General features: G+C 36.6%; 1 protein-coding gene across 1 annotated transcript; it reads right to left on the reverse strand.

The window, feature by feature from the left end:
- Positions 1–9,773: 9,773 nt before the first annotated feature.
- On the reverse strand, positions 9,774–12,461 carry LOC122047839 (putative serine/threonine-protein kinase-like protein CCR3). The gene has a single exon (XM_042609340.1). It carries the CDS (start codon positions 12,321–12,323, stop codon positions 9,963–9,965), a length of 2,361 nt encoding a protein of 786 aa, XP_042465274.1. The 5' UTR covers positions 12,324–12,461; the 3' UTR covers positions 9,774–9,962.
- Positions 12,462–16,234: the final 3,773 nt, after the last annotated feature.

Raw genomic sequence — 16,234 nt, forward strand, 5'->3', positions numbered from 1 at the left:
TATTAGGTGGCGTCAAGAATGTGTCACTTGCATCTGGAGGAGAGATCGAAGAAGCTATCGAAAAAGGGAATAAAAACTCATCAAAAATAACATCGTGAAATATAAATTCGTCCTATTGGTATATGCAAGCAACGATAACCATGGTGCAAATTGCTATAATCAAGAAAAACACATTGTAGTGAACGAGAGTCAAGTTTGTGTTTAGAATAGGGGCGTAACCATGGATAACATGCGCAACCAAAAATTCGAAAGAAAGTGTAATCAGGGGTTTGATTATAAAGTTTTTCAAAAGGACACCTATGATTTAGCAATGGAGTAGGAAGTCGATTTATGAGATATACTGCAGTGCTAACAGCTTCATCCCAAAATTTACGCGGAACCGATGCATGATGAAGAAGAGCTAAGGCAGTTTCAACTATATGCCTATGTTTTTTTCTCAGCAGAACCATTGTTAATTGATAACAAGAAATAATATGAAAGCAATAAAATCCATTGTTAATTGATATTTGCCCTAAGGACAATACAATATATAATGTTAAAAAAGTACTTCGTCAATTGACCAATTAATAAATAATAGAATTATTATAAAAATAATTCTGAGAATTATTCTAATAATTATAACAGAATTATTAGAATAATCTAAATACTAATTTGATTTGATTTAGTGATTTAACTCGGTAAATTCTGATAATTCTCTTTTATCTCTTTTACCAATAGCTTCATACTCTGAAGCGAGGTGAACAGATTGTTCGGCATCTCCACCTCCTCCTCCTCCGCTTACTCTCCGACGATCTCAAAAATCAAAACTTTACCCCCGAAATTCCAAGAATGAGCGAGAAAACATCAAAATCTGCGACCAAAATCATAGCTTAATTATAAAAATATAAAAATTCTCCCTTTGCTTTATTCTCGATCACCTTTCTCTTTTCATATTTCGAGAAAGTCGCCACCTTTCTTTAGCTGGAGAAGAAAAAGACGATGGCGACGAATGAACCATTACGGGAATGATGGTGGTTGGTGGATTTCACATTTGGATATATGATTCAGGCTTCGATGTGGAAAGAGAGGGCGATGGAGGAGGAGGAGCGCAGAAGTCAGGGCTATGACCTCTCCCTGCCCTGCATCTGGTGCTCCCTCGCTTGATCGATGAATCGGAGAGTGGAAAGAAAAGGCAGACGACGACGATGGAGTTGAGTTTGCGATGGATCGGATGCTGTGGATTGATTACTAATTGTTAATAAGATGATGGTGGTTAACTCACAACTGTCGAAGGATGACGCCGCCGCTGACGCCACCACCGACGAAATGTGAGGCGATGCGGTGGATTTACATGTCGGCCATTCCATTGACAGCCATGGAAGCCGAAGAGGAAAAGGGAATGAAAAAGATCTTCTGCTTGACTGTTTCCACTCGAACAACAGTACGTCTGGTTTGAAAGCAGGTCCTCTGCCCATCTCTGATTTTTTTTTCATAATTTGCCCATGACAATTAAAATCCGATCAAAATTGACTATAATCTTTCCTAAATTCATCTTTCTATCTAAGAACGGATGCTCTGTCCACAATCTTTCTAATTTTTTCTTGAACCCTTCTACCATTTGTACATTGGATCGTGGTTGGAATTTGAATTCTGATCATAATCTAACATGTAAATGGCAGGAGGGACTAGGAGAGGACTAGGAATTGCGAACTAGAGGATCTAAATTCTTCCCACCAAAGTTATAGATTGGGTTGAGATAGGCGGCTAGAAGCCACCGACAATGGACAGACCGCCCCCTACTCGACCTAAATTATAATTTAGATGGGAAGATAATCCGACGTATAAATTATGGAAGAGACTAAAGAACCTACACCCCTGGGCTGATGGTGGGCCTCAACCAGTGGATCCCACCGGTCTAATTATCAAAGGTAAACAAGGTCAGGTCAAGAATCCATTTAACCGGTTCTTGATTCAGTCTGATAAACCCCCTCTCCCTTTTATGATATGTAAATTCGAAATACAACTTGTATATAGTAATATTCGTCCTCCTCTTAGTTTGCTTTTTTATAGGTTCATCTATCGTCGTGCTTAATCTAGTTATCAGTAATGTGTTAGCACAAACACGCAATGAGTTAACTAACTTAATGACTAAATTGAAATTGTTCCACATTGAGTAAGACTTTAAGATGGTCCAATCGTCCTCTCGGACAATTGAGATCTGAGATTTGAATATCGATGTAGTCGAGATAAATGTCTTTCTCATGATCCGTTGTTATTCTAAGGATAAATAATTATCCATGATTTATCTCCTCTATATCAGTCCTAAAATAATTTGACGGATCACTTAGGAGTGCGGACAATCACATTTTACTAAAAAGGGTTCAGTCGGAAAAAGACTAAGGCATCGATATCCGGGGCTCTACGAAACTCTTAAGCAAAATAGCAAAGGCAAGTACGGTTGTAAACAAGCCGAGCCGAGCTTTGGGCTGTTCAAGCTTGTTTGATAAGGTAACCAAGCCAAGTCGAGTCGAGCTTAAAATGAACCAAGCTTTTGAAATGAATGTTCAAGCTTGGCTTGGTTTATTTTTTATGAGCTTAAGCTTGTTTGAAGCTTGGCTTGAGCTTGGTTCATTTAGGTGTTATCAAACTCTCAATTCAAGCTTGACTTGAGTTTGGTTCGAGTTTGGCTTAAACTTGGTTCATTTAGATGTTATCAAACTCTCAATTCAAACTTGTTTGAAACTTTTAGTTGTTTGATTGATTATTGAACTTGATTATTTAAATTTGTTTATTTATTTTATTATTTATTTAGCATATTGAAAAGAGTTTTATTAATAAATATGGTTCATGAACATTGTTCATAAACGTTAACGAGCTGAACACATATGTGTTCAAGCTTGTTTGTTTAGCTTAACGAGCTGTTCAAACTTGTTTGTTTAATTAATCTTATGTATATTGAACGAACATAAATAATCTCTTACTAAATTGAATATCAAATTTATTTATGAATACTTTGTTCATTTACTACCCTAAAGACAAGACGCGATGACTGCCTTTTCCAAATAGAGCAAAGCAAAAGGTTTGTCCTTTGCAAAAGTTAGCCTTTTGCCCCAAATATATTTATCCGGCACAAAACACTATATATTATATGATTTAAAATTTTTTGACTTATCTAACTCTTCGAATGGAATAATTCTAAAGGCTATAAATGATCGAACTGCACAGATAAATTTATTAAATACATAAATCACATATTTAACGTTATACCAAATCATATATTAGTTTTAAAATTATCAATTATATACCCATTTTCCCTTTTATTCTCATCCTCAAATCAATTCGACGAGAAAAGCAAATCAATTGAATTAATTTCATTTTGTTTGAAAAATCAATCAGCCGCTTTCGACAAAAATCGACTGATGGACTTAAAGACCTCAGAATAATATGAAATTAATTCATATATATTCGTCTAGTTCTCCTGATTGTAAAATACTATCAAACATCGATTTGACCCAATATATCGAACAATGATTTTTTTAACATAAATTTATTTTTTTTGAATATATTCGTGTTTAAAAAATTATTGCTCTCAATATATTGTGTCAAATTGATATTTGATAATATTTTTACAATCAAAAGAACAAGACGAATACATAGAAATTGGTTTCATGTCATTGCAAGGTCTCTTGGTCCATCAGCCGATTTCGACCGAAACCGACTGATGGACCTAAAGACCTTGAAATGACATAAAACCAGTTTCTATATATTCGTCTAGTTCTCTTGATTGTAAAAATACTATCAAATATCAATTTGAGGTAATATATTGAGAGCAGTGATTTTTTTTTTTTTAAATTATGGTCGAATGAACCTAAATAAAATCAATGTAGGTTCATTCGGTCAAAATCGATTGATGGACCTAGAGAACTCGGGATGAAGTGAAACCATCCTATGAGTTATTCTAGTTCTTATTATTATATCAATTCTTTCACATATCAATTTGACCAAATATATTGAGAGCAGTGATTTTTTGAACACGAATTAATTTTTTAAATATATTCATATTTAAAAAATCACTGCTCTTAATATATTAGGTTAACTTGATGTTTGATAGTATTTTTATAATCAGGAGAACTAGACGAACACATAGGAATTGATTTCATGTCATTTCGAGGTCTCTAAGTCAATCAGCCGATTTTGGCTAAAACCGGTTGATGGACATAGAGACCTCGAAATGACATGAAACTAGTTTCTATGTATTCGTCTAGTTCTCCCGATTGTAAAAATATTATCAAACATCAATTTGACCAAATATATTGAGAGCGGTAATTTTTTAAACATGAATTAATTTTTCAAATACATTCGTATTTAAAAAAAATCACTGCTTTCAATATATTAGGTCAAATTAATGTTTAATAGTATTTTTATAATCAGAATAATTAGACGAACACATAGAAACTGATTTCATATCATTTCAAGATATCTAGCTCTATCAACCGATTTTAGCTGAAACTGACTGATGAATTTTTTCAAACACATAAAAAGAAATCAATTCAACTGGAAAATTTTTTTCAGTCAAATTGATTTGAAGATAAGGGTAAAACAGAAAATGGGTACGTGATTTAATAATTTTAAAACTATGATACATGATTTGAATATTTTGAAAACTTATCTACTGGGTTTGGTAAATAGTTGAATTATATACCCTATTTCTATTTTATCCCTCTTTATTTAGCCTAATTGATTGCTACACGCAATTGATTAATTAGGGTATTTTTTAAAAAAAAATAGATAGATTTTTTAAAATAAATAACTTATTCATATTTGATACGGGATGTTATGGGTGGACCTGAATATAATATGATAGCTAAAGTCAATGTGACGTATCATTCAAAGTCAAGAGAGTGTGGTACCTACCGTGTCACACTTTACTCTTTGCCAAGCATTAAGGTCTTCAATACAAGGATAATCGGCTCAAGAGCCTATCAAACCTAAGAGACCTAGTACTCTATTCCTGTATTAAGACATTTATTATATATCTAATCATTCGATAGTCGATCGAGTTTAAGTGATGTCTGACATATCACAAAGTCGGTCGGTCATATATTGGGCCGAAGTAAGGAGATCCAGCTTTCCACTCAGTACAAGTCTTTCAGCATATGACCGATTGTACCGGTCGACCCCACTGTCGGTCGACCCTATGGGTTTTCTCACATGCCAATCTTCGGTAATAACTCCGATCAAATTTATACTACTCAATATGTCCATCTCTTATATGTATTAAAGATAAAAGTGTAAACCAACTCTCCTTATAAACTCAGTCGAACTTCCAGATCTCAGGTTCTTACTTCAAATGCAAGTCTTCTCTCATATTGATGATCAATTAAAGTACCGATCAAATCTCTCGAGACTTAGTTCCCCATTTCTTAGAGGCAAGTACCTTGGTATATGATTGGTCGACCATAGAACCAACCAGACCCAAGAGACTTAGCTTCATATTACTTCAAGAGCAGATTCCTAGCATCACCTAGTGTATAATCGAACAACTTAAGGAAATGATGATTATACAGTCAGTCAATTTAAAGATCCGGTCGAAATACACTCAGCAGACAATATGGTCAAACAATCACAACAACCTGTTAGAGTAACAACCGTTTGTCAGAGAATATTCCTCTATTGTAATATAAGTACTCAATGGAACCTTCTTCGGAGATGACTTTACACTTTCCATCAGCCGACACATTATTACAACATATTCTTTCAACCACCTCATTAATGAGGTTAAGTTACAAAAGGGGTGCGCACGAGTAACGAAAGATTCCTCGAACGGTAACTATACGCCTCCCAGGCTGTACATATTCCCTTACTTGACAACTTCTAACACCCGACATTCTCAATCACCTCATGATTGTGAAGGTTATGAGAGGTAGTATATAAAGGAAGGATATTATCCGTTGACGAGGTATGTGAGATTACATTAAGTTACTCTCAATTACACTCGGTTATCCACACTCATCTACTATTCTTATTTCCACTCAGCCAACATACTAACTTGAGCGTCGGAGAGCTTATGTCAGAAACTCCTCCCCTAGTTTTTGGCACCGACGTCCTATCTACTCTCTTTGGTTTGTGTAGAGAGGAAGAAGAAGTCCATTTTTCTCTAATTCAAAGTCTTCACACCATCAACAGTGCAACCACCTGCCTAGCACGTCATCTCTCTAACTTTCAGACAGGATCAATATTAAAAAATCATTAGCCGAAATCGGTCAAAATCAGCTGATCAACCTAAAGAACTCGGAATGATATAAAATCCGATCTTATATGTTCATTTAGTTCTCCTAATTATCCTTATACACTTAAATATTAATTTGACATAATATATTGAGAGTAATAATTTTAAGATACATGATTTGATCATTTTAAAAGTTAGGTACATGATTTGAATATTTAGGAACTTTACTTAAACGATTTGTTAATTTGTCATTCTAAAGATGATCGATTCAATCTAAGAGATGTTTCTCATCAACCATCAGTATAAATCGAAAAACACTCACAAAAACTCATCCAAGTGGCCAGTTTTCTTAGATTTATCTTTCCACTAAAAAAAATTTCTACAATGTACCACAACTGAAATTTAAACCTTACATATCTAATTAACAGTTTAGAAAATTTAACCGCTGCATCGTAGTCCTGACACATATGGTATGATTGATGTTAGAGATAAAAGATATTAAAAGATAATACCTGCAATGCGTGATCTACTAACCCATTACGGTTTAGGAGCATAGGTAACGATAAAGGTAGATATATTTTTTACATCTATCAGAACCCTAAGTCTTATCATTTTCTATTTCCTCTCCTTTGCGCACCGATGATGACTTAGACATTTGAAGGATCTTGCTGAGGTAACTTCTGATAAGTCCTTGCACGTCTGTTATTTTTCATTGAGTCAATCACGTACGAGAAGAAGACATATGACGCGTGTAATTTCTTGAGATGTATGAATAAAAGACTCGACATGGATCTCCTTCTTACTCAAAAACGAGTGAAAGATGCATTCGAAGTCGTGTTTTTCCTAATCCACCTCAATTTCGAGCAAGGGCACAAGTATGCACGATAGTAAACACTAAAAAAAAAAAGATTTTTTTTAAAAAAATAATGAACAAGTTTTTTATTTATTTTCAATTAAAAATTCTGCATTTACTTGACCCCTGTGGAGTGTGGACTGTGCTGGGAAATTAATTGGAAACGGCCATGGCCGGCGGCGACCTCCACGGAAGCTTTCAACAGGAGCCTCCTCCGGCGGCGGCGCATTAATCAGCAGCAGTGGCGCATTAAAGACGCAGCTGCTGCTGATTAATTTCAAGGAATAAAAAACAACACGAGACCCACGGAAATGAAGGGAATCCAAAGCCCTCGCAAATCAAAATGTGAAATTGCAAAAAAAAACAAAAAATTTGAGATAAAAATATTGGGTAAAAATAAAAAAGACTATTGTTTTTTAACAGCACTCCTCTTTTATTTATTATCAAAATGACATCCTATTTCCATCAATATATTTTGTTCATAACTACTTTTAGTGTTTTTGGCATGATTGGAGTAGCTATGAGTTTATAACTACTATAAAATTATAATAGCTATGATTTCATATTTTACATTATAGCCACTTTAATTTTGATCAAAATTAATAATATTGTATTTTAACAATTATAGTAAATAATCGTTACAATATAGGTATTTCATCTCTAATCAATATTATATTATGACAAATTTCAACTCTTTTCAATATTAACTATAGAATATGATCACTTTATTTCTGAACAATATTGATTAATATTATATTATAATAATTATAAATCATCATTGATATTTTATTTTTATCAACATCAAGCTTCAGCATTGTATTATACAAGTTATGGTCATGTAACTACTATAACTATTATACCTGTATAATTGTAATAGTTATAAAAGTCACAATGACTATAATTATGTAGCAGTTACTATTATAATTATGAAGCAACTATAATCTCATAGCTATGATATTGTTAAAAACAAGAATAGTTTCACTAGGTAAAATGTACAATTGTCAGATGGATCATTTATATATATAATAAATGAAAGTGGGACCTTTACCATGAGTTCAATAAAAAAAAAAAGATGTTCTTTTGATTTTTATAAAAAAAATTGTAGAATATGCAAGAGATAAAAGAAGGAAAATATATATGCTAAAGAAATTTTACCTACTGTATTCTCTGTATTCTCATTATGAATAAGCATTTGTAGAGGCTAAAATCAAAGCCAAAATGAGACTAATATCTATGAATGATTTGTTTTATTTGAATTGGTTTGATTTATCTGGTGCATTGGTTTTGGAGTGTATATGTCGACCACCAAAAGGAGATGGAGAAAGAAAATGAAAGCTTTTATTTTATGTCTTCTTCTTCAATTACTGTGATAGATGATGATCATAATCAATCATTGTTAGTCATCGGTGGCCGACGATCATCTAGAGGGGCCGACGATGAGATGATGGTTGATGCTCGTGAAAGGAGGTATCATAGTTCTTTATTGTGAATGTGTCCGATGGAGATCATCTTTCATAGGTAGAACCGACTTGCCTACAGTGTTTGAGGGGATGAAGGTCTAGCGAGAGATCAAGGAGTTGAAGAAGTTGATCATGAGGGGTGCCAGCTAATTTGGTGCGAGGATGAAGATTGAGTGAGAAATCAAGACGACACGGTACAGGGGCGGAGGAGGGTCTGACCTTTGAATATCAAGGAGGCGGCAAGAGGATGCTTAACCAATTTAGAATTTCATCACATCTCAAAGTCTGAAACAAATTTAAAATTTCTAGGGAACTTGACTAAGCATCTAAAATAGGAGGACAAAACGAAAATTTATCCCTAGGAAATGAAAGGGAACAAAAAAAGAGAGGAGATACTAGGCAGCAAAAAAGTTTTAAATTCATTTGAAGAACATAAACTTGTTAATTCTAAAGAACCAAATTATCAAGAAACTCTCAATCTCATAGATCTTTATACTTCCATCCAAAACTATAAAAATTCATGAAGAATTCTAACAAACCATGTTCTAATCACTCCTTTTTCAACTCAATTATGAGCTATAGCAATTGAGGAGCATTAAAAAAAAATATTGAATTCATTTATTAACAGCAAAGTCTGTGCTTTATGAGCAGTTGTTAATTCAAACCTTGACCATTTGAAGCCAATCTAAATCAATTTGTCAAAGCAAGCAACTACCCATTTTACTCATCTAATTATTAGGAATCCTTAATTATGTTAGTTCAATTAAATGTTACAGCAATTATAAATTCTTCTCTTGCAACCAAAAGGCATTAGTTGTACCAATCAACCAACTACAAGTTGACTTATGAGGTTGTGTTCATTCTTTGTTCACAGAAAAGAAAAACGTTTTAGAACAATTTGTTTAAAAAGATAGTACCAGAAGAATACTTGTATAATATGACAGGTTTCCTACCTTATATCAACAACTAACAAATAAAAATCATTGAAGAATTTTCAGCAGAAGAAAATGAGTTTAAATGAGTTGAAGAAAACATTTGAAGTCAAACTTGTAAGGCAGAAATGAAACTGACCTTTCAAGTTGAAGTTGAAGATGAAGATGAGATGTGGAATCTTCAATAAGCTAAAATCATCGGCAAGCATTCAAAAGTAGGGATGAGAAGGATGTTTGTTCACAAGTTTTCAAATGTTTGCTGAAGAAAATTTCTTCTCCTCTTCAGACCTACAACAAAGAACAGAAGAATGAAATTGCAATTTGGAAATCATGGAACAAATGTTGAACTCCTCTTTGAATTGTGAAATCTCTTGATTTCTAACTAAACTATGGAATGCATTTACAGAGAGGAAAAAAAAATAGAAAAAAGAAGAAGGAATCGACGTATACAAAATCTAAAGGAAGAATTGAAAAGTGAGGGGACAAATCCTGTTTTTTTAGCTCAATGCTCAATCAACTGAGGCAAGGGAGATGCTGGCACTGGAAATGGTGCCATGGCTCTCCTCGCAGAGAGCCAGAGCGCTCTCGAGGTTGGCGACGATGTCGGTCATGCTCGGGCGCTCCTTGCCCTCAAGGTTGACGCAGTGGACGGCGGTGTATGCCACCAGCTCCACCGCCTCGGCCTCGTGCTGCAAGGGTTGTCCGACTCGGACGTCGAGCACCTTGCCGACCTCGCCAGCCACAACGAAGGGTACGGCGTAGGCGACGACGCTGGTCGGGTTCCCGTCGTCGTCCTTAAAGATGGCCCTGCGGCCGGTGAGGACCTCGAGCATCACGACGCCGAGGCCGTAGACGTCGCTCTTGACAGTCAAGTGCTGGAGACCGTAGTATTCGGGGTCCATGTAACCGACGGTGCCCGCCGCCCGCAACGAGAGATGGTCGCCCTCCGACTCCGGCCCCATCAGGGAGAGACCGAAGTCCGACACCCGGGCGACCCAGTTCGCGTCCAGCAAAATGTTAGAGGATTTGATGTCGCGGTGGATGATCGGCGGCACGGCGTAGCTGTGGAGGTACTCTATTCCCCGCGCGGCGTCGAGCAGCACCTTGATCCTCATCTTCCATGAGTTCAACACGCTGGATTCTTCGCCGTTCTTCGGGTGGAGATGGTCATAGAGAGCTCCATTCTTCATGTACTCGTAGACCAGGAGACGCTCCTCCTTCTCCTCGCAGTAGCCCACCAAGGCCACCAGGTGCTTGTGGTGGAGCCGAGAGAGGAACGCGAGCTCTGACTGGAAAGCGCTCTCCTTTTCCTGGAATTTGTTCGTTCGCGGCACCGTATCGCTCCGCTTTATTGCCACCTCACGCCCGTCGGCAAGCTTCCCCTTGTACACGGTGCCGAAGCTGCCACCCCCAATTTTGGTCTCGAAGGAGAAATTGTTGGTGGCAGCGGCGAGCTCCTCAAAGCTGAACTCCTCGGCCCGGTCCTTGAAGGAGGACGGGCCGCTCCTCTGCCGGTTCATCACCCGCGACCCTTGTCGCCGGAAGATTCGAGACCGCGAGGCGGAAGGCGACACAAAAGGACTCGATGATGGGCCGCCCGTCCCAGAGGAATGCCCGGTGTGAGGTCCGCCGTTCGCGGAGGCTGTAATCGTTGGTTGAACGGAGTTGTGGACTTTCTTGCGCCTGCAAATGCCAACCCATATGCAATAGACAATGGAGCAGAGACCGGCAAATGTACCGACCGACCCGATGATCGCGAAAGCTCGCCACCCCCTATTAGTCCTTGAAGAAGAAGACGGAGGGAACTGTGGCGGTGGCGGAGACAGAGGGGACGATTGTTGGGTTAGATCATCGCAACGCTGGCATATAACTTCGGAACCCGAACACAGGTTTTCCGAATTAGGGAACACCCCGCAACGACAAGAACTCTGGTTGGAGATGCAGATTCCAGGTAGAATTTCTGGCAAGGGAAGCCTCGCCACCGCCGGGTTGTTCCTATCCACCCCCCAACAAAGCACACTAAAGTTCGCCGTCGTTAGGCCGCAGGTAAGGTTGCCACCGGCGACGATTAACTCGAAGGCAGTCATGTTCACTGGCGCGTACTCACCGCCCGTGACTCCATCCCAGCAGACTACCGTGCCGTTGGTTCGCCTGACCGCGCAGGTGTGATTAAAACCCAGCGCGAGGCTCCTGAACTCGAACGCTGAATTAGGGGAGGGAGGCGTCTGGCCGTTGCTGCATACTACGCGACCTCCGGTGTCGATGCTGCAGGCGTGGTTATCGCCGGCGTATATTCTCAACACGGTGGAGTTCGCGAAAAACTCCTGGATTTCATCGCCGAGAGGTCCCCAACAGCGTACGGAGTTGCTAGTATTCACGGCACAAGTAAAGGACTGACCGGAGGTGAGGGAGCTGTAAGAACCGTTGGCAAAGGAAGGGAATCTGCGGTTCTCTCTCCACCACCGGACGCCAGTGCGGCCAAGATCGATGCTGGCGATCTGGCCCGCTCCGACGGCGAGCTCCTCGAGGCCATATGGGCCGTTGTAGAGGCGCTTCGGGCGAAACGCCGTGGCGGAGGAATCCGATGCGTTCCAGCAGAAGAAGGCGGTGCCTCCGCTCCTCAATCCGCAGAGAGAGGCGCTGCCACCGGAGATGGAACTGAAGGAGATATTGGGCGGGATGGGGAAGGACGATGCGCGATCGCCGGGCCGGGCGCAGAGTACGCTGCTGGGGGGGCCGTAGGTGACGCCGCATACAGTTGACGAGTCAGCCGCGATGGCGATGGTAGAGGCAGAGCCGGTGGCGCAGGCCGGGGAGGGAGAGAGGACCGCCAAAAGGGTCACGACCGCCGGGATCGCAGCGGTCAACATCGCCGGAGGCTACCACATGAAGGAGGAGGAGGATTCCGATGGGATCGGGATCGATGTCGGCGGCCGGGGAGGAAGGTTTTAAATCGAGAGGAAAAGAGAAAGGAGACAGAAAGAAGAAATGGAACGCGGAAGGAAACGAGGGCGGAAGCGGGAGCGGATCGGATTTTGGAAGCGACCGGAGAAATCCGCTTTTAATTAAAAAAAAAAAAATCGGCAAAAAAATCAAAACGTACCTTTTATTTTTATTATCATCAGCGCCGTCCTACTTTTTATATTTAATTTTAATTAAAAATTATTAAAATATAAAAATAATAAATAAATAAATGTATAATACTTGACTTATTGAAATTATTTAAATTTGAATAAAATTACTTTTTATTCTTACAATAGTTATGACTGCTATAATTTAAAAAAAAAAAAATCTGCTATCTTAATAGTTGCGGATAAATATAAGTATATAGATATTTAAGTATAGTGTGAAGTAAATCTAAAGGTATAATTGAACTGGTCATCTAAACTTTTGAATATTTAAGTTTTGATTTATTTATAATCGAATCGAATTTAAATTTTATTTAAAAAATATATTCATAACTCACGTGAGTAAAATATAAAATTTATAAATTTAATATCAAAATTAATTTTTTTCATTTAAAAATTGATTCATAAGTTTATTAATGAACATATTCATAAACTAACGAACTGAATATTGTGAAACTTGAATTTGGTTTATTTATCTTAACGAGTCTCGTTAAACGAGCTCAAGCGAGTTTTTATCAAATCGAGTTTCGATTAGTTCATGAGCGACTTAGTTCATTTATATCTCTAAGTAAATCTCAAATTATCAATTTCTGATAATTGATTCTTGGCCATTAAGTCACAGATATCATGTGTCGAGACATGATTAGGGATGGTAATGGGTGGATTCGGGTTGGATTTGACCGATCCCAAAACCCGCCTCTCCATAACAAAATGGACCTAAACTCGGACCTGCCTTACCTAATTTTTCAATCCATCCCATCCCAACCCTACTCAAAATCCAACAGGTTCATAGCAGGTTGGACCCACCAACCTGCTAAGCTTAAACAATGAAGATACAATTCAACCATAAGTTATTATTATTGTATATTTTATATTATATATATATAAACCTGTAACCTACCCCGAACCTGTTGGATCCCATGGTTGTTTTGATGTGATCAACCAAATTAGGTTAGGTCCTGTTTGGTTTCGATCCCTGTGTCTAAGTGTGCAGGAGCTTAAGAGCGTAGGAAGTCGAGCGGAAGAAGCAGCTAGCGAGAAGGACGGCACGGGAAGGGGGCTGACGGACTCGGTACGTCTAAAGGACGAAAGAGCTGCGGAAGAATACACCGGTGGATGAGAAGAACGTGCACGACGTTTGAGGGACGAGAAGCTGGGGCAGAAGCCTGCTCGAGGAGAAGGCCAAAAATTGGGTTCGGGTGATCTCTATTTCGATTGGCCACAATCACCAAAGTTATCGGGACTTCGGAAGCTAAAGAAAAGACGAAGAAGTGCTGGAATAGTAGCTGGAGGCGCCCTCAACAACTGTTGAGGCGCCTTCACCCTCAATGCAGTTGAGGGCGCCCTCAATGCCCTTGGAGACACCCTCAACTGGGTCAAACAGACCGTTTACTAGCGGATAAAGTTTTATGTGCTTATCCCCTTGGAGGCGCTCTCAACCCCTTTGGAGGCGCCCTCAAGACTCGAGATAGGATTTCCATGAGCTATATAAAAAGCCCCTGGAGCTAGGAAATAATTGAATCAACTCTGTATTCAATTCCTAGCAATATCTGAGCTTTCTTAGTGTGTAAAAAGGTTTCTCCGCCTACAGTGAATGAGACGTTTCTAGTAAAGTTGTTCAACCGCCTTGGATTAACAACCACCTAGGTTGTAACCAAGTCAAATCTCTGAGCCTGCTTTCCTTTGTGTATTTTGTTTTATTGTTGCTATTTTAGAGTTGAAAGTACGAGGAGGGTAGTTCTTATTTTGTAGATAATTCATCTCTCCCCTCTTGCCGGTCCCGCTGTATCAACAGAACCAACTTTTAAATCCGATCAATGAGCTTCGACCCATCCCATAATTCATTTGACTGAATTTAAATCTGTTCTAAATAAAATAGGTTTAATACGAAATCAGATTTAAATTCCATCAATTATCATCCCTACACATGACTACCTATAGTATTTGCGAATTGCGGTTATAAATTATAATTGTTAGTTTGCTTTACAAAAGTTATATTTATAATTATTATAATGATATTAAAATAATTTTAATAAATTAATATAAAATATTTAATATAATAATACAATCCGGAATAATTTTGACAAGTCTAAATCATCTATTTTATATTATAATTATAATTACTTCAATAACATCTGAATACAAATATTCTTAAAATAAAAAATATATTTTAAAATGAGATTCTTTTAAAAAAATATTTGAAATAAGATCTAATCAAACTTTATGTTGATAAAATAACTGAGCTAAATTAAATTGAATCTAAAATAAATCAGACTTATTTAAGTTTAGCTTGATATATATATATATTTTTTGATGGGTTTGAGTTTAGTTTAAGTTTAATTTAGAATTTAAAATCTAAAATTTAATTGTTTACATTTTTTATATTTTTAAATTTAATTTCTTTAGTTAGTGAACTTGAGAATTTATTTATTTATCAATTATATTGAAAAAATTAATTTATTTAATGAGTTATCTAAATTTATTTATTTAATTGATAGTATATATATATTGATTATATAAAAAATATTTTATTAAATTGAACAATAAATTTATTAATAAATATTTAATTCATGTACTGTCGATTACTATTTATGAATTATGATATAATAAATAAATGGCATTGTAGATTGTATCTATTAAATTTTATCCAAATTAAATAAATATATAATATATTTTTTAATTATAATTTGATTTAAAGGCCTCTTGTCGCGTTTCATTTATATCCATTATGATTTAATTAAAAATGTTTGTTATTAATTTTAAATTTCTTAGACAATGGTGATAATTATTATTGTTATTGGTGTGTTATTAATGTTAATTTATTAAACAACGGTGGGAGAAATAAATCCATTTGTTGTTTAATCAATCAGGCCCAATAACATCCAACCGTTGTCATAGGAAGAACTCCGCTGTAGTTTCATTGGGACAGTGAGATAATTGAATCATAGAGTGTTATTATATAAAATTTTAGGTCATATTTATTAATGATTATTAGTCATCCTTGATTTATCTCTTCTATGATATTCTAAGTATTTATCTTCTTTATGGTAGTCTATAAATAGATTGATAGTTAGTTTTTTCATATAATTAACGAGGTATTTAAAGTTTGAATTTTAACTAAGAGATTTTTTTAAGATAAATTTAAAAATAATGACCCTTTAGATGGATTTTTAGACTGCTTACCTACTTAGTGCCAGTTGAAATTTTTTCATCAAATCGAATACATCACTTTCAATATTAATCCGTTTAAATAATTAGAGATTTTTTTTTCGAAAACCATTGAAAATGGATCCCTTACTATATTATAATATATGAATCACTTGTACGTTAACTAATTGGACATGTTTGTGGACAATTGAATACTCAGTGCGCTATTTAATTATTTTTTTAATATTTGTGTTCCTGTTTTTTAGGAAGAGAAACATAGAAAGTAATTATTTTATTATTTATTTCTCATTAATTTGATAAATTATTTGTTGGTTGGAAAAATAATTTGGGTATGAAAAAAAATAATAGAATATTTGTTTATATTTTTAAAATTAAGAGTACTTTTGATGATAACAAAAAAAAAAGTAGCATTATTTTTAATGTTTGAACCATTCTTATTTTTAAATAATTATTTTATCCATTTGATTAAATACCATTGCATTGTT

Source organism: Zingiber officinale, chromosome 2B, assembly GCF_018446385.1.
Source record: "Zingiber officinale cultivar Zhangliang chromosome 2B, Zo_v1.1, whole genome shotgun sequence".
In the NCBI taxonomy this organism is placed as follows: Eukaryota; Viridiplantae; Streptophyta; class Magnoliopsida; order Zingiberales; family Zingiberaceae; genus Zingiber; species Zingiber officinale.